The following is a 27,983-nucleotide window of genomic DNA, read 5'->3' on the forward strand; positions in this document are numbered from 1 at the left end:
CCCTTTTAGAACGTCGTCATTGTTAGTGAGCGCTTGCATTTAAACGTCTTGTAACTAGGAAGACTGAAGTGAAGGATTCTCAGACAATTTCCTATTTTGGAGAAAAAAAGGATCTTTAAAAGGTTCGTAATGAGTTTTTCCTGCAAATTTAGTTGTTTGTTGCAGTCATGTAGAGACACATTAACAAAAAGAAAAAGTACTTTTATACAAGTTTTAAAAATTCCTTTCCAGGGGGGGGCGGCATTGTTTTCCAGATAGATACGACACAAATAACAGGTACCACTAGATATTACACATCAATCAAATGAGGATTGATACAGTAAATACTGTTACAAATATATTCTATACGTATGAAAGATTCTTATTAAAAACAAGATATTTTCATAAAATCAGTTATCAAATGTATGCGTTTAAAAATTTGAATATAAAGTTTTAAATCTATTATGAATTTATGGGAACTATTTTGCGTTTGCTTTACACACGAGTCGAGAAGGCCACGTGTGCAAACGGTCTATGAAGGGATAATTACCAGTAAATGTTAGGAGTAGGATATGATTTCCATTAGCGGGTTGTAAAAAAAGATATAAAATATATGTGTATAAATTATACTCGGGCGTCTAACGTTTTTTTTCCCGAGGCTGCGAATATCATCCGTTGTAAAGTATAAGGCGCGGGAATGAGTGCAATGATACACTACAGAGCATTAACCGGATATGTGGTGTTATATTTTTCGATGGCGCCCAATGTGCAATATCTTGTTAGAATTACATGACCAGGGTGTAAAGACTATATATGTGTACACATTTTGCTCAGATGTGCAACAATGGCTTTTTCTTAGCAATACTTTACCATTGTAAAGTTAAAGGCGTGTTAATAATTGATACAACACACCTCGGAGCAAAAACAACGCACGTGCAGTATGAATTTGAAGTAATATTTTTTAATAGCACTGAATGTTCAAAATCTATTTGGAATTACATGACCAGGGTGAACAGGACATACATTAGGCGTGTGATTGATTAAAATAATTCATGTCTGATCATAATCAACATTTATAGCACATTTGCGATATATATGCATTTTGCAATAGTACGGAATGTGCAACATATATTTGGAATTAAATGACAAGGACGTAAACGTGCTTAATATGTGTATACATTCTTCTAAATTGTGCAACGTTGTCTTGCTAAGTTTAAGGCTTATGAAAGAGTTATACAATGCACTTCAGAGCAGAAGCAACAGATATGACATGTCTATTTGGAAATATATAAGCCTTAACCACGGATTGTGCAATATCTATTTGTAAATGATTGGCAAGGATGTTTTGGCAATATACGTGTCTTAATTATACTTAGATGTGAAACATTGTCTTTCCCCGGGCGAGTATGATCCTTTGTCAAGTGGAAGGCATTTGAACGTGTGAAAGATACACTACAAAGCCTTTTCACGTTTTGGTAAATTGACAAAAATTTTTAAAAAGTTGTTTCAGATTCGCACATTTTCGTTTCAGTTAGGTTATTTGTGAGGAAACCGCAATACTGCAAATTATCCATGCTCTAATATATCCATTATATGCAGCTTTTGACGATTTGAAAACCTGAAAATTATAATGCGTTGCAACGCGAAACGATTGAATAATTTGGCAAGTTCTGTTGTTTTCGTTATATTGTGTGAAACTACGAAGGATTGCCTATATAAAGTAAAAAAAATAAATCTTTTTTAATCGTATTCTTGTTTTTTTTACTGGAGATTTTGACGTCCACTGTTTAAATTTATCAGTATAAAGCATTGAATGACGAACTTTAATACACGCCATAATCTGTGAAAAGGCCCCTTAAACAGAATATGTGCAATATCTATTTTGGAGTTATTTTTTCGATAGCGCATAAGGTTTTTCAATATCTATTTGGAATTACATGGCTAGTGAGTGTAGGCTATTTATTAGACGTGTGAATGAGTGATAAATGCATTTCATAACAATAAAATCGCATGTGCGATATCTATTTGAACTTGCATTTTGCGATAGTACGGAACGTGAAGTATCTATTTGTAATTATTTGACAAGGATGTACAGCCTATATGTGTATGTACTCTTCTAAGATGTGCAACATTGTCTTGAGAAGTTTAAGGCGTCTGAAGGAGTTATAAAATGCACTTCGGAGCTCAAACAGCACATGTACAATGTCTGTTTGGAGATATATATGCAGAAACTACGGATTGTGTAAGATCTATTTGGAAATAATTGACAAGGGTGAATGGCAATATATGTGAATAAATTATACTCAGACGTACAATGTTGTCTTTTTCCAAGCGCAATTATGTGAATGTGCAATTCACTGTTAAATTGAGCTGAAAAGAATAAACAGGTTAAAAGAGTTAGTTATAACCTGCTAACTGATCAATAATCTGCAACTCATCTTTCTACCAGCTGTTTATTAAACTATTCGATATTTTACACGATTGACCCAGTCCTCTAAGCCGAGCAGTACTGTCTTTTTATTAGGATCGGAGTAAGTGTTCATGTGTCGTATGAACGAATCTGCACTAAAACTTAATTTAGATTCACATTGTATATCGAATCATTTCTGTCGTCAGTTGTCAAAACGAAAGTACGGTTGATATTCAAATGCATTATTTTTCTCTTTCCGGGATATTGTTTTAGCATGTTGATGCTGCATTAACAAAAATAATTGTATATGAAGTGAAAACACCAAAAATAAACAACGGTTGCGATAGACACCTATACACATAGCATATACTGTTCGATGCCCATAATATCACTTTAACCAAATATGCGCAATATCTATTTCGAGTTTTATTTTATATATTTTTAGAAAGCGCGTAATGTGCAAAATCTATTTGGAATTGCATGACCAGGGTGTATAGGCAATATATGTGTACACATTTGCTTAGATGTGCAACGATGTCTTTCTCTTAGCGTTTACTATACTTTGTTTAAGGCGTGCGTGTAACTCATACAACACACCTCAGAGCAAAACAACACATTGAACGCAAGTGTAATAGATCTAGTTATTTTTTTTCGATAGCACGGAATGTGCAAAATCTATTTGGAATTACACGACCAGCGTGTATAGGTCATTTATTCTATATCCAATAAATTCATCCAATCGGCATTCTTCATATGTACCACGTGACCGTCCAATATATTCCGGTATTGGATCCAAAAAGTCTGTATTTTTTCCATATTGGACAGTTGAGTACAAGTGCACTAAGCAATTGTTTTATAACGATAAAAGCCATTACCGAGAAAAAGTATCCGAATGTACTATAATCGATTCACACAGGCGATATTTTGCTTGTATGTCTCTTTTAATACTTTCCTATTGAAAATATGAGAGAAAATAAAAAACAATCGAGAATGTGATATTTAATTAATTTTTATTGTTAGAAATTTAAAAAAAATGCAAAAGCAAGTGAAATTGTTATTGATAGAAATTGAAAACAAATATGCAACAGCAAAACAAAAAATCAATTTTATTAACCTCAATGACAACTTTAATCCAATGCTAGCCTAATAACAACTAAGTTACAATGATATGCATTTCCATTTTCCATTTTCTGTTCTTCCATCCATTTATCGAAATGTATTTTAAACCACAGTATTTGTTGATAGCGTTTGTACACATGCTCACCATTCTGACCCAAAGGCCAAAACACAATTTACGAATTCTTAATCCTGTCGGAGCGAGTTGTTTTATTCCTATCGAAGTTAACAATTATGCATGACAAACACACAATCCGCAATACGTTTTGCCTTTTGGATTCGTTCAATGCTATAAAAATGGTATAATTTGCTACTAGATTTATTAAAGACTACCACCTCCATATTGTTGTCCCTAAAATGCAGAGTCTTGTTTATACTAGTATGTTTCGTCAGAGAAATGACGTCACACGAGATACGTCATAAAGTGCGTAATCAATGAATGAAAATAAAAATACGGAAAGCTGGTTTGGAAATGAGGATATAGAATAAAAAATTTATTAGACGTTTAAACTGTACAATACGTGATATATTTGGACTCGCACACAGTTTGAAGTCATATTGGACTCGCCTAACGGCTCGTCCAATATGACTTCAAACTGTGTGCTCGTCCAAATATATATCCGTATTGTACAGTGAAACGTCTAATAACCTATAAATATTAGGCGTGTGAATGAGTAAATTGGAATTCATATCTGATCATTAACAACATTAATATCACATATGCTATATCTGTTTGAGCTTGCATTTTGCGATAGTTCGTAATGTGCAATATCTATTTGGAATTACATGACAAGGACGTAAACGAGCTAAATCTGAGTATAAATACTTCTAAGATGAGCAACGTTGTCTTGCCGATGATAAAAGGGTATAAAGTTATAAAATGCACTTGGGAGCAGAAACAACGCATGCGCCATGTCTAATTGGGGATATATTTGCAGAAACCACGGATTGTGCAATATATATTTGGAAATAATTGGCAAGGATGTTTTGGCAATATATGTGAACAAATTATACCTAGATGTGCTACGTTGACTCTCAACAATCTCCCATTTTTGGTAACTATTGAGCATGTGTTGCCTCTTAGCGTGGATTTCGGTAGTTCTACACAAGAAATTAAACGCGCGCCAGTACCGAAATCCCCTCTGTGCAAACATTCGAGTGTCAAAAAATCATTACATTAATTTTTATAGTAGAAACATATGATACGAAAACAAACCTAACAACAATTTGTGAGCGTTAGCTCACAAATAATGCAGATCGAATTTTGCAAATCAGTATGCCTTAGCTACACTAGGAACCGTAACCCGTGGCTGCCTGTGTGGATATCTCCAGTAAAATTTAGCAGACAACAGAATGCTAAAAGCGTCTGCAATAACCACTGCATCTGCCTGTTCTCACTGGTACAGTACATAGTGTGTATTTAACACGTTGGCCAGTCTTGTGTTTATCATTGAAATCGGTACATATTGGCTGCTTTCAAGGAAAACTGGGCTTAATGCATGTCAAATAAAATTAGCATGTGCACACTGATTAGCTGTATCAATTATTTGAAAAAAACAACACATCTTGACACACTCTTTATAAATTTGAATGGGTTGTGGTCATTTCAAACTTGCGATATAAAAGCTATAATATAATTTTGAAAACTGAGTTGCGTTTGAAATTATACAGCAGCGAACAAATTCAGTGCCTTCAGCGCTTTGATTACTTCGGTTACTTCCTACACGTGCTTACAGTCATTGCAATGTATTTCATTGACAATGTAGGTCATTCTTCCCACAATCTCTTTTAGTTTTGATGTTGTTGTGATGTCATTTCCCCCGACAGCTACGATTTCGATTTCCGCTTTTTCCTCGAGCAACATACAGTAGGATTGTTGTCCATTTTGTCAGTTTTCAATCCGCCTTTTCCATACAATCGTGCATTATATGGCACATGTAGACCTATTCTATCTTCGCAAAAATACAGAGACGTTTTATAAAGCTATCACCGAACAATAAATACTTTAGCCATTGTAGAATAATATTCTGCCAGTCCGCTCGTGCCTTTCTTATTTATATTAGTTGAAACTATAGAGTTAAGATGTCAGCACAATTCATGCTGACATAATAATATCACTTTGTAATAATATGAGATTTAATTCACACCTCTCGCTTATGCAGTATTTACGGAAAATGCAATGGCAATTGGCATTTTATATTATTTGACACTATTGAGTTAATTATGTTAGCACAATTCAAGCTGACAGAATAGTATTAGTTTTTAATAATATGTAATTTAATTCGCCTCTCTCGCTTAACTCAAAGTTGAATGGCATGCGCACTTAACAAAATTATTGCAACTAATGCAAGCTATAATTAATATGTGACTACTTGCTAAACAACCAGTATCACTCGAAAATGGATCTTATTTCATTGCGGTTCCCTCTTTAAACTTATGTTGTCTGTCGACAAGGTGTCAGTTATAAAAAATGCATTGCTTCAGATTCACATGCTTTTTAAGAAATGAAAGATGCAAATGTGTGTTATTTATATTTTATCCATTTCTTAAATTTGTCTTATTTATATAAGACTACATGCTATATTGCCAGTGTCATGCGAAAATGGATCTTATTTCTGAATATCCACCTTCACACTTCATTCTTTATTAGCACAGTCTTTAATTAGGCTATCTCTATTTAGAGGACAGATGTGACCGTGAACTTATTAAAAATGTGCAACGGTGATGTTGATCCATTCTCGTTGTTAATTTTCAATGTACACAACAATTAAGCAATAAATGAAATAAGTTATTTTTGCAGTAAATCCAATGTTTCCAGTACAGTAGCCAGGTGCCTGTGTATTGAGCTCATACGATAGGGATCACCACAGCATGTTGCTAATACACAGTGTAGACTTCCCCTGTTTTATTATTATATTTGTTCTTTACCTGATGGGAATAAATGAAATGTATTCATTCGGGTCTGCTGGCGTTATGTTTATATCGTTTTGCTTTTATACAAAATTTCATGAAACAATGAATATATTGGCGCGATGGGGCAGGATTTATAAATCAAGCTGAAAGAATAGTATCAGTTTAAATTATGTATAATCTAATTTGCATCTCTCGCTTAACGCAATGCCGGAAATCTCGCTATAAGTAATTATTTTTCAAAAGAAGTAACCACATGGGAGACTGTACGTATCCCTGATTTCTACTATAAAAAGCACTATTATGATTTTTTTTTACACTTGAAGGTTAGTACAGCGGGGGTTTCGATACCAGCGCGCGTTTATGTTTTTGTGTAGAATTACCGAAATCCCCACTAAGAGGCAACTTATGCTGTCAAGAGTGCTGAATAATTAATATTCATATCTAAATTTGCACATTAACATTTACGCCATGCCAAAAAAACAATCATAACAATGACATATTGACCATTAAAGGCTTAATTATGGCGAATTTCGGTAATCGGCGGGCGAATGTAGAATTACCGAAATCTCTAATATAAGTCATTATTTTAAACAGAAGTTACCAAAGGGGAGATTGTTGTTGTTGTTACGTTATTGTCTGTATCACTGATTTCTACTATAAGAAAGCAATGTAATGATTTTTTTACACTTGGTTTGTACAGCGGCGATTTCGGAACCGGCGGGCGTTTAAGTTCTTGTGTATACTTACCGAAATGCCCGCTAAGAGGCAACTTATGTTGTCAAGAGTGCTTAATAATTAACATTAATATCATTTTTTGCACGTCAACATTCAAGCGAAGCAAAAAACCAATCATACAAATGACATTTTTTGACCATCTCAGATCATTATAGAATAAGGGAGAACACTGCGTAGGAGATTGCCTTTTTATAAGAAAATAAGTTATCTTCTTTTGTGGGCGGAGTTAACACCGCACTACTTTCAGCAATTTCTCTTAGGGTGATGAATTTATTTGGAAAACAGCATTCTCGTTCCAGGGGTCGACAAATTTCTTTTCAGCAACTTGCCCTGCAGGGCGAGTAGCTAAGAATTTTCACTTGCCCTGCTGAAAATTGTACTTGCCCTGCAATGTATTGAAAAAATGCAATAACTCAGTAACTTATATGCCTTATTGTGATTTTCTATTTGTTATCATATAGAACTGTTAACTCATGAACTTCAACAAAGTTAATAAACTGTTTTTAACACACTTTTAACTTGTTTGTTTTTCATTTTGTCCTCATGGTCACAATCATTATGATTACACTTTAGGAGCATTGGAGAGTCCGAAAGGCATTTTGCTAAACTCAAACAAACCTCTGTGTGTACAAAAGGCAGTTTTTTCTTTGTCATTTTCGTCCATTAAAGCTTGCCAATAGCCACTCTTTAAATCTAAAGATGTGAAGAATTTAGACGATTTTTTAGCAGTATTAAAAGACAGCATACAGTTACTGTATAGGACACATTCATGAAACATACCGGTATCGGCGCGTAATGGGAACAGGACTGATTTTAGCGCAATGTGCAATAATAAACATCTGGTTAATTTTTAATCGCTGATTAAACATTGTTTTGTTTGGTAAAGATGTGTTAAAACTTGCAATTTTAATCTTTTTGGCCAGAAATGCCACTCGCCCTGCAGGACAAGCGCTGCCAGAATATTCACTCGTCCGGAGCCGATTTCTACTCGTAATTACAAGCAGGCCAGTGGATTTGTCACTTCTAAAGTATCAAGGCTATTGCTTTCAAACTTTAAATACTTTCATGCTTTCATGAGGTTACTGTACCTGGCAAGTTGAATTTTACCTTGACCATTGAATGATCTTGACTCTCAAGGTCAAATTATTAAATTTTGCTAAAAATGCCATAACTTCTTTATTTATGATGAGATTTGATTGATACTTTGACAAAACTACTCTTACCTCACATACCACAATAGACTCCACCCAAACCATCCCCGTGCCCTCCCCCCAAATCCCCCCACACTATACTACACTTGTTAAAAAACAAATACCGGTATTTATTTTTATTATTTTATGTTTGAAATACCGTCCAACCATCGCACCCAAGAAAACCCATCCCCCCCTATTTATTTTTTATTTTTTTAAGATCATGGCACAAATGACACACTATACTATACCCCCCCCCCTCCTCCCCCCCCCCCTGAATCTCCCCCTTATTTTTTATTTTTTTATTTTTAATATCATCTCACAAATGACCACCACACCCTCACACTATACTATACTCCCCCCCCCCATCCCCCCCCCCCCCCGAATCCCCCCCCCCCCTAAATGATGTTGTTTTTTTAAATCATCTCACAAATGACCACCACACCCTCACACTATACTATACCCCCCCACCCCCTCTATTATTTTTTTGAAACAGTTAAAAAACACCGTCCAACCATCGCACCCAAGAATACTCCCCCCCCTCCCCCGACCCCCCCCCCCCCACCCCCCCCCCCCCCCGAATTCCCCACCCCTAATTTTTTTATATATATATATTTTTTTAAGATGATATCACAAATGACCACCACTCCCTCACACTATACTATACCCCCACCCCACCCCACCCCCCACCCCATTTTTTTTTAAACGGTTAAAAAACACAAATATTTATTATTTATTTTTATTATTTTATGTTTGAAATACCGTCCAACCATCGCACCCAAGAATACCACCCCCCCCCCCCCTATATTTTTTTTTTTTCTATTTTTTTTTTTTTAAGATCATCTCACAAATGACCACCACACCCTCACACTTTACCCCCCCCCCCCCCCCCACCACCCCACCACACCCCCCCAAATTTATTTTTTTTAAATGTTTAAAAAACAAATATTTATTAATTTTTTTTATGTTTGAAATACCGTCCAAACATCGCACCCCTCTTCACTCCACCCCTCCCTCCTTTGTAATTGAAAATGAGAGTCCCTTCACCTTTAAAAAGAAAATAGATGAGCGGTCTGCACCCGCAAGGCGGTGCTCTTGTTATAATTTCTATTTACCATTTAACAAGTTTCTGAAAAGGTTTCAGAAAAACTGAATGTTTTGTGGGGAAATATTACATGTACCACCAGTCAGTCTACTATATTTTTTTTTTTTTTTTTTTTTTTTTTTTTTTTTTAAGATCATCTCACAAATGACCACCACACCCTCACACTTTACCCCCCCCCCACCCCACCACACCCCCCCAATTTTTTTTTTTTAAATGTTTAAAAAACAAATATTTATTTTTATTTTTTTATGTTTGAAATACCGTCCAACCATCGCACCCCTCTTCACTCCACCCCTCCCTCCTTTGTAATTGAAAATGAGAGTCCCTTCACCTTTAAAAAGAAAATAGATGAGCGGTCTGCACCCGCAAGGCGGTGCTCTTGTTATAATTTCTATTTACCATTTAACAAGTTTCTGAAAAGGTTTCAGAAAAACTGAATGTTTTGTGGGGAAATATTACATATACCACCAGTCAGTCTACGGTTAACCCAGAATCTAGTTCTTCTTGAATGCTCTGAGCTTTTATGGGTACATAAGTACAGCCCTTCGCAAAGGATCAATAGCTGGGACTTGGATTATTGCATCTAACCCAGAATCTGACTCGCCCATTTACATTCCCAGTAGTCAAAGTCAGAATGCTTTAAGGTCCTCAGAAGGGGTTTCTGGGCAAGCAAGTGATGAACATTAGCCACTGCCAGATTTAGAGTCACTACCTTTTGTAGCTTCTTAACATTTCAATACTGTTCATTTATGATGTTCATCACTTTACTTTTGTGTTCAAAAAATGGTTGCCTGACGTCAAACATTTGGCAACTTGAATTTTGAATAAAAATATGTTAAATGCATGTCCTTTGACGGTGAATATTCATAAAAAATCCTTTAATAATGACATATCGAGCTATGTATTTTATGTGAACCCCAAGCATAACAAAGTCTGTGTTTTTTTTATCATACAGTACAGTCCATGCGTTTTCCCCAAAAAACACGCTCCCTCCGCGGGGCATTTGTCTGCTAGAGAGTGATTCAGCGGCAGGGAAGGCGAGGTGAAATTTATTTCAATTCAAACACGCCGTATCTTTATCGTTACGGTATTTTTGTAGAGTAATTATTGAAACAGTTATTGTACTGTGTCAGGGCTCAAGCTAGACTCCAATTTTTGGGAGAAGTCACTTCTCCCTAAGCTCTGGAGAGGGAGAAGTGGGGCAGTTTTAGGGAGAAGTGGATCTTTTGCGATCACCGATGGACCATTGTGAACCATGACCTGTTAATGTGTATGAACTAAAGTAATAAAATCATTCCTTTTAATAAATTTATTACTGAGCATTTATTATAAGCATAAAAACATAAGAAAATAATGTTGAAAAATCAGTTTTATAAGCACTAATTTATCAGTTAATACATAATATGACACAAGAGCAAAGCATAAAACTCAATATATACATGTATGTTTGAATTTGAGCACTTCAGCTCAGTACAAAAAGCACTTTTTACTAATAGTACAGCTTGCGGACTTTCAAGGACTTCTCAAGATTTATTTCGGGTAAAAATTACAGACAATAGGAAAATCAGCGTCAGTAAAATTGCGACCCCATCAAATTTATTTCCGAGTCTGTGACGCATTAATATTGTTTAACATGTTAATTATATTAAACAAACCCGATATTAAAGTAGATAAAATAGTATAAATAATCTAATAAAACACTGCCGTTATTTACGATATATGCGTTTAGGAATTTTGTAAACACGGGCGTCCGCCATAATAATTTCGGCACATCGGAACTCAATTTGCGTAAAACAATTGCTCAATTAATCGTTAAACTCCACCTCCGTTCTCTGCAAAAGATTCGAAGGCGGAGCTATGAACGTGCTATTATTTAATTGGACGATTACCAATGAGGAACAAACACACGATTAGTTCGGCATGTTGATTGCTAGACAAAATTTTGTCGGCGAGAATTTTGTCGCATTATTGCTTCAGACAGGAAGCGACTATCCTTTGATGACGTCAAACTGTCAATTCACACGGAGTGCACATTTTCCGAAGACTTTAACCGACTCTTTGTTTACAATTCAATTAAAAAACAAACACTTGCTAACATTAAACATTGGATTAAATCAAGGAGCATGACAATAACAACTTTAACAAACATTACCGCAACAACGCGGGAATTGATCTACCTAAAAAATTTTCGACACATTTACATCACTCTTTCCTAGCCGTGTCATGCGAAAATGGGTTTTATGCATTTAGGCCAGTATCATAAAGTATTATATTCGATATGTGTGCGTGTGTCGTATGAACGAATCTGCACTTAAACTAAATTTACAGTTTCGATAGACACCTATAAACATAGCATATACTGTTATATGCGCATAATATCACTCCAAGCGTTTCAGCCAGCGTATCTTAAAGTATTATATTCGATATTTCACATTACTGCCCCAGCCCTCTAAGCCGAGAAGAACTGTCTTTTTTTTATTAAGGATCGGAGTAAGTGTTCGTGTGTCGTATGAACGAATCTGCACTAAAACTAAATTTACATAGTACATGATCAGTTGTCAAACGAAAGTACGCTTGATATTAAATGCATTATTTTTCTTTCTCCGGGATATTGTTTTAGTATGTTGATGCTGCATTAACAAATATAAGTGTATATGAAGTGATAACACCAAAAATAAACACCAGTTGCGATAGACACCTATAAACATATATTTTGTGTTAACAGTCCGAGTTCTCGATTCAGAATGATCATGACCAAGATAATGAGTATAAAGATTCATCATAACTGGGGACATACGTTCATTGTTTGCACTTTTTGTCGACATCAACTCATCTTTTTCCCATCCTGGACCATTTTAAGCCATCTTCTACTCGCGAAAAGCAAGTTTTCACGGTTTGAAAAACGGACAATACGGGCGAGGAGCATAAAATATACATACCTGTCTACCAAGAACAGATACCAATTAATACATAGAGACCGACATTCTTTTAATACACATTGTTTTGGGGACATTGAATGCGATAATTGTCATCAATTAACAAAGTGTCTAGCCCGGTGTCGGCATGTTTTCTATTAGCCGAAATGGAGTTTGTAACCCACGCTCTGATTAGTCAGGAGAGAACCCTGCCAAATACCTGTATGAAGAGCGCTGTGAATGGTTGCTTATCAATTTTCAATAGGTAATTTACTACGCCGGGGGCGGAGTTTCGTCGATTCGGTCAGTTGATTGACGTCGGCGTGTATTCGGTAATAAACAGAAGCAACTTTGATAGCGCTGCGGATATGATAATTGCCAGATTTTAGGGCGAAGTGGTTATCGCCGGTGCTTTTGATCAGGGCGATTACAGGGAAGACGCGGCGATATAATCGCCCGAGTCGCCCAGTTGCATGCCCCCTGCTGTATACTGATTAAAGAGAACATCTGGACGGAACTGGATTAAGTGTTTGGCGTTATGAAAACACGCAAAGCTTGTCTACTGACCTATTGTGTAGACTGCTGTCTGTGGTGTTTTGAAAAAAGGGATAAACATGTGTGAATGTCACTCTGCCGATTTGGTCCATAATTGAACACTTTTTTTGCGGCCACATGGTCCGACAAACAAAGACTGTCGGAGTAATGGATAAAGCGTTTTATGAAAACACAACTTAGTGGGCGGAGCGATATCGTATTTGTCATGTCAATGATAATTACCAGTAATACATTGTTTTGAATGTCATTATTTTATATACATATGTACTTGTAATGAATGTAATTTTATTTGAAAATCAGCAAGTCAAACAAAGTTTAATTGATCGTTATCTCATTAAACACGGAGTTTCCTCCGCGTTGCCCAACATAGAGGGCCGCCGCGTTTGCTTATCAATTTGCCGATTGTTAACCTCGGCGGCACCAAACATGCAAAACCCGCGTATCGTGGGACGTTCTTAATCTCCCTCCGTGGGCGTGTCCGCGGAGTAGCGAAGGAAATTGGGGAAAACGCATGGACTGTACTGTACACATACTTACATTAGCAGTGGACAATGACTGTTGCATGGTAAAAAAACAGTTTAATACTTTCTTAGCATTTTTGGGCAATACTTATGTTTGAAAACATTAGATTTAATAAGAAGAAATCAGAAAAATAATTCCCCAAATAATGCTTTTGTTGATGAAAATTCTTACCAATTTGGAAGATTTCGAGACTCAAAAAATCCCAATTTTGCTGGTTACTTTTTCCCAAAATAGACAGAAAAATGCCTGACAACATTACAACAGTTTTCCAATATGGTGGATAGAGGACAAAAGCATAACAAAAGAAATAGAAAGCAATTATACTTGCTTTAATGGTACCATTTGCGTGAGTTTGTGCATTATACAGGTAAACCTTGATAAGTTTTTGCAGTTTCAGGGATCCTTAGCATTTTCAGTGGTTATGAAATTTTGCACCTTCGGAGAATCGCAACTCTAGTGTTTTTCCCAGGCGCATTACTTTGAAAAAGGCATTTTAACGCGCAGTTTAGGTAAAAAAAAAGGGCAAAGAGAGAGAAAGAAACGTATAAACAAGCACATTAAATGGTAATTGGTCTATTTAACTAACTTTAATTAATATTAATATATTTACCTTGCTATATCTTCCATTTAAGTTGCATACTGTTTCAGTAAACTGTACAGCATGACAAACATAATAAAGCAATGTATTCATATGAATCTGATTATATGCAGATCCACTAACATACATGTATAAATGAAACCATGTTTGTCTTATCACATTTTCTAACGATAATCTTGTCAGAAGTTTAGACTTTGCAAGTAAAATGAGTAAACTGAAGGCTAACAATTTGCAAACACTCGCTTCCATGACATACATCCACTGAGTAGATTGCTAATAAATATGCTGTTGTTATCTAAAACGTTTTATGCATCGTTTGTTATCCCATGCATTTCATTAATCCCTTCTAAATGTAAGATGTCCATTGTTAATTCTATCGTTATTTGCCATTTTTGCAGAGAGTCACAATTGATTTGCTGTATTGTCTGCCATCTTGTTAAAATGATATAAGCGACAGGTGGGCATAGCAACGTAAAATCGTATAATATGTCCGCCTTATACGAGTTTTGCATTTTGTTTAATTAGAATACGTTACAGTAATTCTATCAATGATAAATTATCTAAAAGACCATAACAATAAATATACAACTTCTTTGTTTTTATTTTTAAATGTAATTACGCGTAGAATGCATGAAATGCACATTTTCCACGAGGAAAATCTAGGTATTCAATAGAAGTTTCCGAAGTAACTGTCCACGATTTTATAAGTACATATTACCGAACGATTAGTGTGCTTGGTATAAGCTACTGAAATTATCGATAAATATTGACACGGGAGTTATTCATGCATGACTAATTCACAACCAAGTGAATCTTTGCGGCCTTGGGGCCATACTCTGATACTAGTCGGCAAAGTAGTTTGGACAAAGGACAATTAAGATGTTATCAATAAGGGCGCATGGCGAGTACAATTATCGATTAAATCTGCGATCAAGCATACCTGTAACAATATAGGACAGAAAACAGCGGATGCTCATGAAAGGGCAGGGCAGTGGCCTTTGGAAAGGGCAGTGTGGCGCTAAATGGCTTTGAAAGGGGGCAGCGTGGCACTACAAAAAAGGGCATGGCGCCACGCCACGCTAAAACAGCCTGGATAAAACACTAAACTCTCAGCAACCCTTTGGGTTATAAAGCTGATATTTGAATTATTGCAACTAATTGGAACCAGTGCTTTCCAGGGGTTTCACTGGCCTTAAAAAAGTTGTTGCCACTTTTTCACGGTGTGAAAACTGTAGTCTGTTATTGTCCGCTACCGGTTTCACCCGAGGGGACTTATGGTTTGCACTTTGTGCGTCTGTAAGTCTGTCTGTGAGTCTGTCTGTCTGTCTCACTTTTTATGGATCCTGCGATAACTTTAAAAGTTCTGAATATTTTTTCATGAAACTTGCAACATGGATAGATGGAAATATGGACATTATGCACCTCATTTCATTTTGTTCCTATGTCAAAAATTGTGGTTGCTATGGCAACCATAAAAAATAATAATCTGAAAATGGTGGAATTTATGACAATGGTGGAGCCGGTAGTGGACCATATTGCTTGACAATAGCCTTGTTCTGACCTTATTTTAATGACAATTATAAAAAAATACAACTAAATAAAGTCATTGACAATTACTTTTATTACTATGATTTTCTATTATTACTCAAATTACAAGAAGTAACTTAATAAGTCTTAATACGCTTTATTTTTACACTTATATAAATAACATTTTTCCATAGGATAAACAACACATGTGAACAAAATAATCAAATACTTTTAATTACTGCAACAGAAGGCTGCATAAATATTTCAGAGTGATTTAATCAAATATAAAACCACGGAACCAAAGAAATGTATTTTTATTGTTTTCTTTTGTTTCAAGCTCTAAAATAAAAAATGTCACCATGACGTAGCTTAAACTTTATTATCTATTATGATATAACACTATTTCAACTCGTTAACCATAACCAGCATTGTTGACAGTTTCATTAGGTCACAAAAGTTCATTTTTTGAGTTATCTTCCAATCCAAGGCATCAAAGTACTCCAGATACATTCAGGATATTAGAAATAACAAAATAACCACAAAGACATGTCTCACATTGTTAAATGGTTTTTATTCAAGAAGAGAAAAGGAACTCTTTAGGCACAAGTTTCGATGGATACACAATGATTTAGTGTAATGTAACCTGCATGGTCATTAATTCTCCTTCCAAACAATATCTGTATTTGTTCAAATAACAACTGTCTGCCTTTATTCATGTTAAATTTCATCATGATTGACGACAGACAGTGCTTAAAAGCTCAGAAATCAAATCCAAAAAGATATTTCATTTTCCATGCTGAGGGCTTTCCACAGGCCATTTAACGATCCCTCGCCGGGGCGCTTGAATTTCGAAATCAGAGTCCCCGGGACGCTTGAAATTTTCCGATCAGTGTATTTTTCAGTAATAGAAAGTGGAGATTGTCAAAATAAATCAAGGTTTCTCTATCAGCGTATCAATATTCCCTGATTTAAAAGAGCACTCGGTACCTACTTTCACAAGTAATCGCCATAAACACCACATGGATTAATGGATAATCCACTGATAAGAGAAAAGCATGACGCGCGTATCGATTATTCTAGCCACATTACACAGTCATTTAAATGCTGACAAGGATGTATCACAGGAAACTCTCAGGTAACTTTCCAGTCGTCAAACTGTGATGTTCATCGTTCAATCGGTTACGCGAATGCGTATGAGGGCGGGGTTAACTATCGACCATTACTTTTGATTGACGTCGAGCACGAAGTAAGAGTTTATCACAGCTTGATTAGCAAGAAGTTGTACCATTTACGTAATATAAAACCAGTAACTAGTACAGTTCAGTACATTAAAGACGGTTTGGGGCATCATCATCACACCTTTTTTACTGTAAACAAGTGTTACCTATGACTCATAATTAATAAGAGAAATTAATTGCAAGTGGTAAACAATTAATTACGTATAGCGAGTAAGTTGTGCAAATAACTCCCGGTTACAAGTATGCGATAACAATTTAATTCCAGTACATGTATATTTCATCATGTCCATTTATAGAACTGATTCACCTCGTTTTTCTGACATTTATTCAACACGTAATGTGCTTTAACAAATTTTCATTGAATTAATTACGCACACTTGTAAGTGTTTCGTCCGATAATCGATACTTAGAAGACTGATGATGGCAACCGGCCCTAATTCTCTTGGACAACGTGAATTTCATGCATAATTCCGTCAAAACATTTATTCGACTCGTTTTGTGTTTAAACAAATTATCGTTGAATTCATAACGCAACTGTTAATATTTGTTGAAATCTCAAATGGGAATAAATAAATTTGTAATCCGAAACCCATTCCCGTAAGTCGATGTTTACGCGTTTTTAATCCGAAACACACTTCCGATTGTAAACGTTACCGCAACGTTAAAATATTCTTGCTTCAAATTAGCAGTGCAAATTTATTTTGTGTCGAATCTTTTTCTCAATTAAAAAGAGCGCGAAAATTATGCAGCATGTACAACGCCGTGTCTTTTGCATGTATTGAGCGTTTTAACAAGCACACAACACGTCAGGGGATTTACGCATGTTCAGAGGCAATATTTCATCAAATCTATAAATAGTCACTTAAAATTTATTTGATACTATAGAAAAATGGATAAGGTTTGTGTTAAAGAAATAATTGGTAGCTTTTATCGTAAATATTTACCAGAAAGTGATTTATAAAAACGGAACAAACGGGATTATCGGGTAATTACTAGAAACTTGAAAAGTAGTAAGTATGCAGTAATAGAGTCGGGTTGAAACGGATGTATTGGGGAATCGATCGAGTCGGGATTTTCATATATGTGCGGAAACGTTTTAAAACAATTAAACAATATAACAAATAATATATATTTTTAAATGACTGGGGGATTTTCTTGAAGTATCATAGCGCACCAAATGACGTCTTTTGACGCTGTTTTTCTTTGAGTTATAACACACCACAGAACATGAATTGACACGTTAACTTTTAAAAAATTCAACATCAGGAGGGGACACCCCTCCCGAACCACCCCTATCAGCCCCGGGGCGCCTGACGAAAATCCTGTGGAAAGCACTGATGCTGTAGATTAACCTTGTATTAAAATAAAAGGAAACACATTTCTGCATTCAAAATATGCTTCATTTGTAAATGTTTATTGTTATTTTGAATTAAAAATCACTATATTGCAAAAAATTCCCAAGACTTCAGAAGATTAAAAACTAGAAATGGCGCGGCAGAGGCCGACGCGTATCCCCACGCCGAATGTTTGACCTAGGTGTGCCCCAGGGTTGGTAATGGGGCCCTGCATAGCTGAGATTGACCGTATTGTCATAAGAGAAGTTCATCATCCATTAGAAGTGAATTGGTGTAGAAATGAAGAAGTTATAGTAAAAGGCAATTTTGGGTGGGTGTGGTCTATGTGGGCGGGGCACCCCAGGGTTGGTAATGGGGCCATGCATAGTTGAGATTGACTGTATTGTCATAAGAGAAGTTCAATATCAATTTGAAGTGAATCGGTGTAGAAATGAAGAAATTATAGTAAAGGCAATTTTGGGTGGGTGTGGTCTATGTGGGCGGGGCCCCAGGGTTGGTTATGGGGCCATGCATAGTTGAGATTGACCCTAATGTCATAAGAGAAGTTCAGTATCAATTTGAAGTGAATCCGTGTAGAAATGAAAAAATTATAGTAAATGGAATTTTTTGGTGGGTGTGGCCTATGTGGGCGGGCGCCCCAGGGTTGGGATTGGGGCCATGCATAGTTGAGATTGACCCTAATGTCATAACAAAAGTTCAGTATCAATTTGAAGTGAATCCGTGTATAAATGAAAAAATTATAGTAAATGGAAATTTTTGGTGGGTGTGGCCTATGTGGGCGGGGCGCCCCAGGGTTGGGAATGGGGCCATGCATGGTTGAGATTGACCGTATTGTCATAAGAGAGGTCCAGTATCAATTTGAAGTAAATCGGTGTAGAAATAAAGAAGTAAATGTAAAATAACCTAAAAAAATGAGTGATAATTTCTGACGCGGCCCCACCCCAACCGCTATAACTTTTGACCCAGGGGTCAGATCAAAATTCCAAATAGTGCAGGGTCGCACAAATGCTCATAGCTACCATGTGTGTAAGTTTCAAGGTTCTAGTGCTTTTAGTGTAGGAGGAGATAGTGGCCAGGACGGACAGACAGACAGACAGATGGACGGACGGACGGACGGCGGAGATAACCACAATATCCCCACCTTTTTTTCAAAAAGCGTGGGGATAACAAATATGCTGATTTTGATTTCAACATATTGTGTTTGTGCCCAACCAAGAACTGCTGATACGTTAACGATAATCTCTCACAGGATGTCACTCTTATCTGGAACAAAGGGGCATCTGTTTCACATGATGTTCAAGATTATCTCTAATGTCACAGCATCTGTTTCACTTGATGTTCAAGATTATCTCTGATGCCACAGCATCTGTTTCACATGCTGTGAAAGATTATCTCTAATGTCAAAGCATCTGTTTCACATGATGTTCAAGATTATCTCTAATGTCACATCATCTGTTTCACATGATGTTCAAAGTTATCTCTGATTTCACAGCATCTGTTTCACATGATGTTCAAGATTATCTCTAATGTCACAGCATATGTTACACATGATGTGAAAGATTATCTCTAATGTCACAGCATCTGTTTCACATGATGTTCAAGATTATTTCTGATGCCACAGCATCTGTTTCACATGCTGTGAAAGATTATCTCTAATGCCACAGCATCTGTTTCACATGATGTTCAAGATTATCTCTGATGTCACAGCATCTGTTTCACATGATGTTCAAGATTATCTCTGATGTTACAGCATCTGTTTCACATGCCGTGATAGATTATCTCTAATGTCACAGCATCTGTTTCACATGATGTTCAAGATTATATCTGATGCCCCAGCATCTGTTTCACATGCTGTGAAAGATTATCTCTGATGTCACAGCATCTGTTTCACATGCTGTGAAAGGTTATCTCTGATGTCACAGCATCTGTTTCACATGCTGTAAAAGATTATCTCTGATGTCACAGCATCTGTTTCACATGATGTTCAAGATTATCTCTGATGTCACAGCATCTGTTTTACATGCTGTGAAAGATTATCTCTGATGCCACAGCATCTGTTTCAAATGATGTTAAAGATTATCTCTGATGCCACAGCATCTGTTTCATATGCTGTGAAAGATTATCTCTGATGTCACAGCATCTGTTTCACATGATGTTAAAGATTATCTCTGATGCCACAGCATCTGTTTCACATGATTTGAAAGATTATCTCTAATCTTCCACCTACAACTTTGAAACTTCATATGTAGATGCACATTGATGAGTTCTACACGCCACACCCGCTTTGGGGTCACTAGGTCAAAGGTCAAGGTCACTGTGACCTCTAAAAAAATAAAAAAATCTGACAAGCTTTGATTTATTCAAAACTGCACCCGTAGCCGAGCGTGGCACCTGTTATGCGGTGCTCTTGTTAATTTAAAATACCCATTTAAATTTTAAAATTAAGCATTTGTGTGTGTGTGCGGTAATGTGCTTTCCCTTAAACCCAAAACAATGCTGAATTATTGCACGAAAAAATGTGTCTGGATTTGATTTCTAAACTTAAAAACACTGTCTTCCATTATGATGAATTTCAACCTGAGAAGGGGCAGATGGTTGTTATTTCAACAAATAAAGATCTTGTTTTAAAAGAGGATTTAGTTCTCTGTAAGTAAAGCTTTATTTTGATTTTGTCATAAATTTTCACGACCCAATAAAACTGTTAAGAATGTTGAAATAAGTACAAATAAATTGTAGTGAAATGAATATCTCATGTTATAAGCTGTATATTATTACATTTTAATCACAGGTATGGAGTGTATGCTACTTCATGATGACAAATATGCTAACTAAGACTTTAATTTGTCAATGGAAATTTTGTTTTGATCCAATGAAATCCCAGCCTTAACATAATTTTTTAACTTACCTACAAATGCAAAGACCTGTGTGGTTTTATTGCTGTTATTAGGATTGTAAACTGTTCTAAGAAGTATAGTTTTATAAGTAAATTTATTTGATGACATTGGTTAAAAATCTTAAAATCTGTGAATGATTCCCTTTAACAAAAATACCTTATATATTCTTTTTGTTTATTCGGGAGAGGTCAATTCTTCCACTAGCAATTGTAATTCGTAATTCTTAATTTCTTTGGCTTACAATTCGGAAGTCTCAGTCATAAAATCTGCAAGTCCCAATTTTATTTCAGTATTTTACTTTGGATGTTTGAACAATAGGTTGCATGTTATTTTGTTTTTTGTATGATTGTATGATACAAAAAGGGAAAGGTTTGTATTTTATTTCTACATATTACATTACATTGATACAATGAATCACATTATAATAAGCATTAAACCTAACGTGTATGCTAACATATCGGAAGAAGCTGCTATTTTTCACCTGCTCGTTGTTCAAAGAAAAGGCTGATTTTTGTTATGCCCCCAGATCGAATGATCGGGGGTATATTGTTTCTGGTCTGTCTGTCTGTCTGTCTGTCTGTCTGTCTGTCTGTCTGTCTGTCTGTCTGTCTGTCTGTCTGTCTGTCTGTCTGTCTGTCTCACTGTCTGTCTGTCTGTCTGTCTGTCTGTCTGTCTGTCTGTCTGTCTGTCTGTCTGTCTGTCTGTCTGTCTGTCTGTCTGTCTGGTCTGGTCTAATCTGGTCTGGTCTGGTCTAATCTGGTCTAATCTGGTCTAATCTGGTCTGGTCTGGTCTTGTGTCTGTCTGTCTGTCTTAAAACTTTTACCTTGGTTAAAGTTTTGCAATAACTTTTGCAATATTGAATATTTGGCATGCATGTGTATCTCATGGAGCTGCACATTTTGAGTGGTGAAAGGTCAAGGTCATCTTTCAAGGTCAAAGGTCAAATATAAAGCGGCACAGTGGGGGCATGGTGTTTCACAAACACAGCTTTTGTTTGATACAGGAATTGCAGACTGAGAGCACAGGTTATTATAACTTAATTCTCTTTTTATTTTAAAGCTTTTTATAAGGGAACAAATGTGCACAGGTCATTAAAAAGTTATTGCCAGTTAATTAAACTTTAGTTTATCTACTTGTTGAAGAATGAAATGAAAAAAATGGGTTAAAAAAATCATGAAAAAGGTATACTGTATAAAACTAAATGTCAAATTACTGGGAAAACACTTAGTGATAATAATTAGCAAAGCTATCTTTAATTACTATGACTAGAACCTTCTGTTGTTGTTTGATGTGACAGTAGAACCTTCTGTTGTTGCTTGATTTGACACTAGAACCTTCTGTTGTTGTTTGATGTGACAGTAGAACCTTCTGTTGTTGCTTGATTTGACACTAGAACCTTCTGTTGTTGTTTGATGTGACAGTAGAACCTTCTGTTGTTGCTTGATTTGACACTAGAACCTTCTGTTGTTGTTTGATGTGACAGTAGAACCTTCTGTTGTTGTTTGATTTGACACTAGAACCTTCTGTTGTTGCTTGATTTGACAGGAAAACATGCTTTCTTTTCCTGTGGTTTAGGCTGGTAGTAATGGCTGATAGTGTTTTATTTGAAGACTGTTTCTTGTTACCCTCATTTTGTGGCATTTGTTTACAGATGGAGTGTTTGAATAAGCCTCATGTCCATGTTAGAGACCGAGAGCATGTGGAGAGAATACTCGCCAAAATGGTGGCAGATGGTCCAAACAAACTTCAAGTAAGTATTCACATATTGTGATAACTTTGTTATACAGGTCACCAGGTCACAATGTCACCAGGTCATAATGTCACCAGGTCCTAATGTCACCAGGTCGCAATCTTACCAGGTCACAATGTCACCAGTTCATAATGTCGCAATGTCACCAGGTTATAATGTCACCAGGTCACAATGTCACCAGGTCATAATTTCACCAGGTCACAATATCACCAGGTCATAATGTCACCAGGTCTCAATGTCACCAGGTCACAATGTCACCAGGTTGTAATGGCACCAGGTCATGTCACCAGGTCACAATGTCACCAGGTCACAATGTAACCAAGTCACAATCTAACTATCTTAATGCATCACTTAAACATTGTTATACCGGTCACAATGTCACTATCTTAATGCATCACTTAAACTTCATATTTATCAGCGTTTTTTGGTTCCAATGTTGCTTCAACTATTGGCCATATCTGTAAAGTTCATACATAAATATATTTTTATTCGATATTAATCTATTTTTTTAAACAAAAAGATGAGCTGTTGTCATAACCTGAGGGCCGGCGTCGACGTCCGGTTAAGTTTTGTGTTTAGGTCCACTTTTCTGATAAAGTATCAAGCTATTGCATTCAAACTTGGTACACTTAATACTTACTATCATGAGGGAACTGGGCAGGGAAAGTTAGATAACTCTGGCTGGCATTTTGACAGAATTATGTGCCCTTTTTATACTTAGAAAATTGATACTTTGTTAAGTTTTGTGTTTAGGTCCACTTTATTCCTAAAGTATCAAAGCTATTGCTTTCAAACTTGCAACACTTACTAAATATAATAAGGGGACTGTGCAGGCAAAGTAATGTAACTCTGACTGGCATTTTGACAGAATTTTGGCCCCTTTATACTTAAAAAATAAAAGAAATTTGTTAAGTTGTGTGTTTTGGTCCACTTTACTCCTAAAGTATCATAGCTATTGCTTTCAGACTTGGAACACTTGCTAACTATCATAAGGGGACTGTACAGGACAAGTTGCATAACTCTGGTTGTCATTTTGACGGAATTATGGCCCTTTTTTAACTTAGTTACTTTGAATATTTGGTTAAATTTTGTGTTTAGATGTACTTTATTTCTAAAGTATGTAGGCTTTTTCTTTCAAACTATCATGAGGGTATTGTACCTGGCAAGTTGACTTGACCTTGACCTTTGAATGATCTTGACTCTCAAGGTCAAATTATTAAATTTTGCTAAAATTGCCATAACTTCTTTATTTATGATCAGAATTGATTGATACTTTGACAAAACAACACTTACCTGACAAACCACAATAGACCCCCCCCCAACCCTCCCCCCCCCCCTAAATCCTGAATCTCCTCTCCCCCCCCCCCCCTCAAAAAAGGAATATTGTTTTCCTTTTATTTTTTAGCTCATCTGTCACGAAGTGACATGGTGAGCTTATGTGACCGTGTGATGTCCGGCATCTGTATGTGTGTGCGTGTGTGTGTCCGGCAACAATTTGTTTGTGTAGACAGCAGAGGTCACATTTTTCATCCAATCTTAATGAAATTTGGTCAGAATATTTATCTTGATGAATTCTGGGATGGGATTGTTTTTGGGTCATCTGGGGTCAAAAACTAGGTCACTAGGTCAAATAATAGAAAATCCTTGTGTAGACAATAGAGGTCACATTTTTCATCCAATCTTTATGAAATTTGGTCAAATTGTTTATCTTGAAGAAATCTGGGTTGGGATTGTATTTGGGTCATCTGGGGTCTAAAACTAGGTCACTAGGTCAAATAATAGAAAAACCTTGGGTAGACAATAGAGGTCCATTTTTCATCCAATCTTTATGAAATTTGGTCAGAATGTTTGTCTTGATGAAATCTGGGTTGGGATTGTATATGGGTCATCTGGGGTCAAAAACTAGGTCACTAGGTCAAATAATAGAAAAACCTTTTAACAGCATAATTAATTGTTTTTAACTAAGTGTATAATAATAATTTATATATCAGATTAAAGAGAATAAAATTTTCTTTATTATGGTTTTTTATTTCATGAAAATCCATAAAGGATAAGTGTTATTAATCGTTGCTTAATTATTGAACAATGCGGATTATCGGTATTGATTTTTTTCCTGACAAATGCAGTCCCAGATATTAAACTCTTTCAGCTGTAGACTGTGCATCACTGCATCGCCGTGTTATTGAACTGAAAAACTGATACGCAGTCGGCATTAACACTGGTCAGAACCGGTTATCGAGACAAAGGAATATTACTGGTGTGAAAACAAAACAATGGTGTAATCGTACATCGTAGCGGCTTAAATAAACAATTACATCTGATTAAAGATTAAAGATTGCTGCTGATTTAAATCAATTTGAGTAAAAATTGTTAGCGAATTATCAACTTAGTCACACAATGAACGTAAGTAAAGAAGTTGATAATGGATTTTAAGAAGTTCGTAATGTTGTAATGATTAAAATATAAATCAGACAATACCAAACTTCGTCGGACCGACGGACATATCTGACAGATTATGACAAAGTCCGATCGATTTTACAATTCCGTCGGACCAAAATGTCGGACTCCAAAAAATATAATAAATATCTTCAATAATCATCGTCTGATGCTCCGTGGGATTCCAATATTTGCCATCAAAACATGTAGAACTAAATACGTTATTACCAGTGTGTTTTTTATGTTTTCGATCTATTTGTGTCCTCCAATAAGAATAGCTCGCACATGTTTGGTTATATGCGTTATTTTCCAAAATAACTCGGATCACGCGATACTATATTTGTAAAATATTCTGAACATTGAGACGGAATTTGCCGAGTGTGTTCCGATGTATCTGAAATACAAACTGTTGCAACTCGGTATATTCCGTGACAGCGTTTGGAAATTTTTAAACGAATATTTATAAAGTTCTAGTTCCACGCTCATATGTGCATGTCAATTCGCAAAATGAGAGAGCCGGGACCATGCAGCAAGGTGCTCGCATATGTTAGAGGTCAATTATCTTCAATGTAAACAGCATTGCGAAGCGAAAATAACGTTGACGTACAATTGTTTTCAGGTGATTTCGTTTTCAAAATATTGTTGTCTTCTTTCTAAAAGATTATTTCACAATTAATTTTATTGTCTTTATATTTTGTATTCTTAGATTTGCCTGATATGCTGAGGTTTCTTACCAAAGTATTACCTATTTCGGTGAAGCAAAATTAAGTGACCTATGTTAAACTTTTGGAAACTGATGAGTTTGGAATGGCTTTGCCACAAACTTACTTTTTAGGTGTGGCTGAACTTCAATTAGCAAATGCAGAGAGCATACATGAGAATGTAGTTAATTTGCTTGGTAGAAAGGGAATTGACATTCAAAATTAATGTGGGGTGAGCACTGACGGGGCTTCTGTAATGGTTTGGCGAAATTCTGGGGTAGTCACCCGTCTGAAGCGTGCAGTACCAGGTGTGTTGGCAACACACTGCATAGCACATCAGTTGGCATTGAGTTGTTCCGGGGCAGCCGTTACCATTCCATATTTGGTGAAATACCAAGAGATTCTGAATTCTGTTTATAAATTCTTTCAAATTCTCCAAAAAAACATGTCCACTCTTTCGCAAATTCAGATGGTACTAAATGGCGGAACAAAGAAGTTCAAAGAAATGTTTCACACTATGTACTTTTATAAATGGTTTGTTGTAAACTGTTTATTTTTGTTATGCACACATGATGGTTACAGTAATAAACATATTAAAGCTTCGTTTTGTAGTTTCTTTGTTAACACCCCTTAGCCTAGACTTACAACAGGTGGTTCCGAATGCTTAGCTAAAACTTTGGCTACAGTTTCTAAAATTTGGCTACACAAAATTCCATGTGGCTAAAATGTTGGCTAAAAAATTTTTGGGCCAGGGAAGCCCTGTTTGGATTGTATTAGGGTCATCTGGGGTCAACAACTAGGTCACTAGGTCAAATAATAGAAAAACCTTGTGTAGACTATATAGGTCACAGCTTCCATCAGACCTTAATGAAATATGGTCAGAATGTTTGTCTTGTTAAAATCTGGGTTGGGATTGAATTTGGGTCATCAAGGGTAAAAAACTAGGTCAAATTAAAAAACTTGTAGAAAGTAGAGGTCAAACTTTTCATCAAATCTTTATGAAATTTGGCCAGAATATTAATCTTGATGAAATCTGGGTTGGGATTGTATTAGGGTCATCTGGGTCAAAAACTAGGTCACTAGGTCAAATCATAGAAAAACTTTGTGAAGACAATAGAGGTCATAGTTTTCATATGATCTTAATGAAATATGGTCAGAATGTATATCTTGATAATATCTGATTTTGGATTGTATATGGGTCATCTGGGGTCAAAAATTAGGTCACCGGGCCAATTCTAGTAAAACCTTGTGTAGATGAAAGAGGTCACAGTTTTCATCATGTCTTAATGAAATTTTGTCAGAATGTATTAATTAATGAAATTTGGCTTGGGATTGTATATGGTTCTAATAAAATTTAAGTTCATGAAGCAAGGTTATTCAGGTGAGGGATTCAGGGCCATCATGGCCCTCTTGTTTATTTTTGAAAGATAATCTTATAAATGACCACACCCTTACTATACCCCCCTCTCACCCCACTGACCCCCCCCCCCACCCCCCCCCCCCCACAATTTTTTTTTTTTTTAAACATGGTTAAAAAACACAAATATTTATATTTATCATTTTATTTTTGAAAGACCATCTAACCATCCCACCCTAGAATCCCCCCACCACCCCCACCTCCCAAAAAAATTAAGATTTTTTTTTTTGATTTTTTTTTTCTTTTAAAAAGAAAAATAGATGAGTGGTCTGCACCAGCTACGCGGTGCTCTTGTTTAATAGTTGTTACCGCTTAAGGGCCATATTCATGACTCAGTCGTAATTAAAATTTTGTCAGAATGTTTATCTTGACAATATCTTGGCCAAGTTTGAATATAAGCAAAGTGTGCTTAAAAAAAAAGCACACCTGGTCAAGTCTTCAACAGTTGGTGTCCTTGAATTTAGGTGAGTGCTATAGGGACATCATCACACTCTTGTTTAAGAATGGCCTTGCTATAGAGACCCTGTTTTAATTGTGGTAACATTTACCTTATAGGTTTTTTTTGTTTGTGACAAAGCTCTTGATTGTTATGCTTGATAATTGAACAAGGACTGTTTCTTTTAAAT

At 36.0% G+C, this 27,983-nt stretch overlaps 1 protein-coding gene across 26 annotated transcripts in view; it reads left to right on the forward strand.

Annotated features, from left to right (window-relative positions):
- The first annotated feature begins 2 nt into the window (after nucleotides 1–2).
- The window catches only part of LOC127847129 (cytosolic 5'-nucleotidase 3A-like), a 52,554-nt gene continuing 24,573 nt past the window's right edge, over nucleotides 3–27,983 (forward strand). For 23 of the 26 annotated variants that reach the window (XM_052378762.1, XM_052378766.1, XM_052378773.1 and 20 more), the window contains exons 1-2: nucleotides 3–122; nucleotides 22,705–22,803. In XM_052378762.1, the coding sequence (XP_052234722.1) occupies nucleotides 22,727–22,803 (77 nt within the window). In that variant the 5' untranslated portion in view covers nucleotides 3–122; nucleotides 22,705–22,726. Of the gene's footprint in view, nucleotides 123–8,076; nucleotides 8,158–22,704; nucleotides 22,804–27,983 lie in introns of all 26 variants that reach the window. The other 3 variants (XM_052378763.1, XM_052378767.1, XM_052378765.1) reach the window with 2 other exon arrangements.

This window comes from Dreissena polymorpha, chromosome 10, assembly GCF_020536995.1.
Source record: "Dreissena polymorpha isolate Duluth1 chromosome 10, UMN_Dpol_1.0, whole genome shotgun sequence".
NCBI classification, from domain to species: Eukaryota; Metazoa; Mollusca; class Bivalvia; order Myida; family Dreissenidae; genus Dreissena; species Dreissena polymorpha.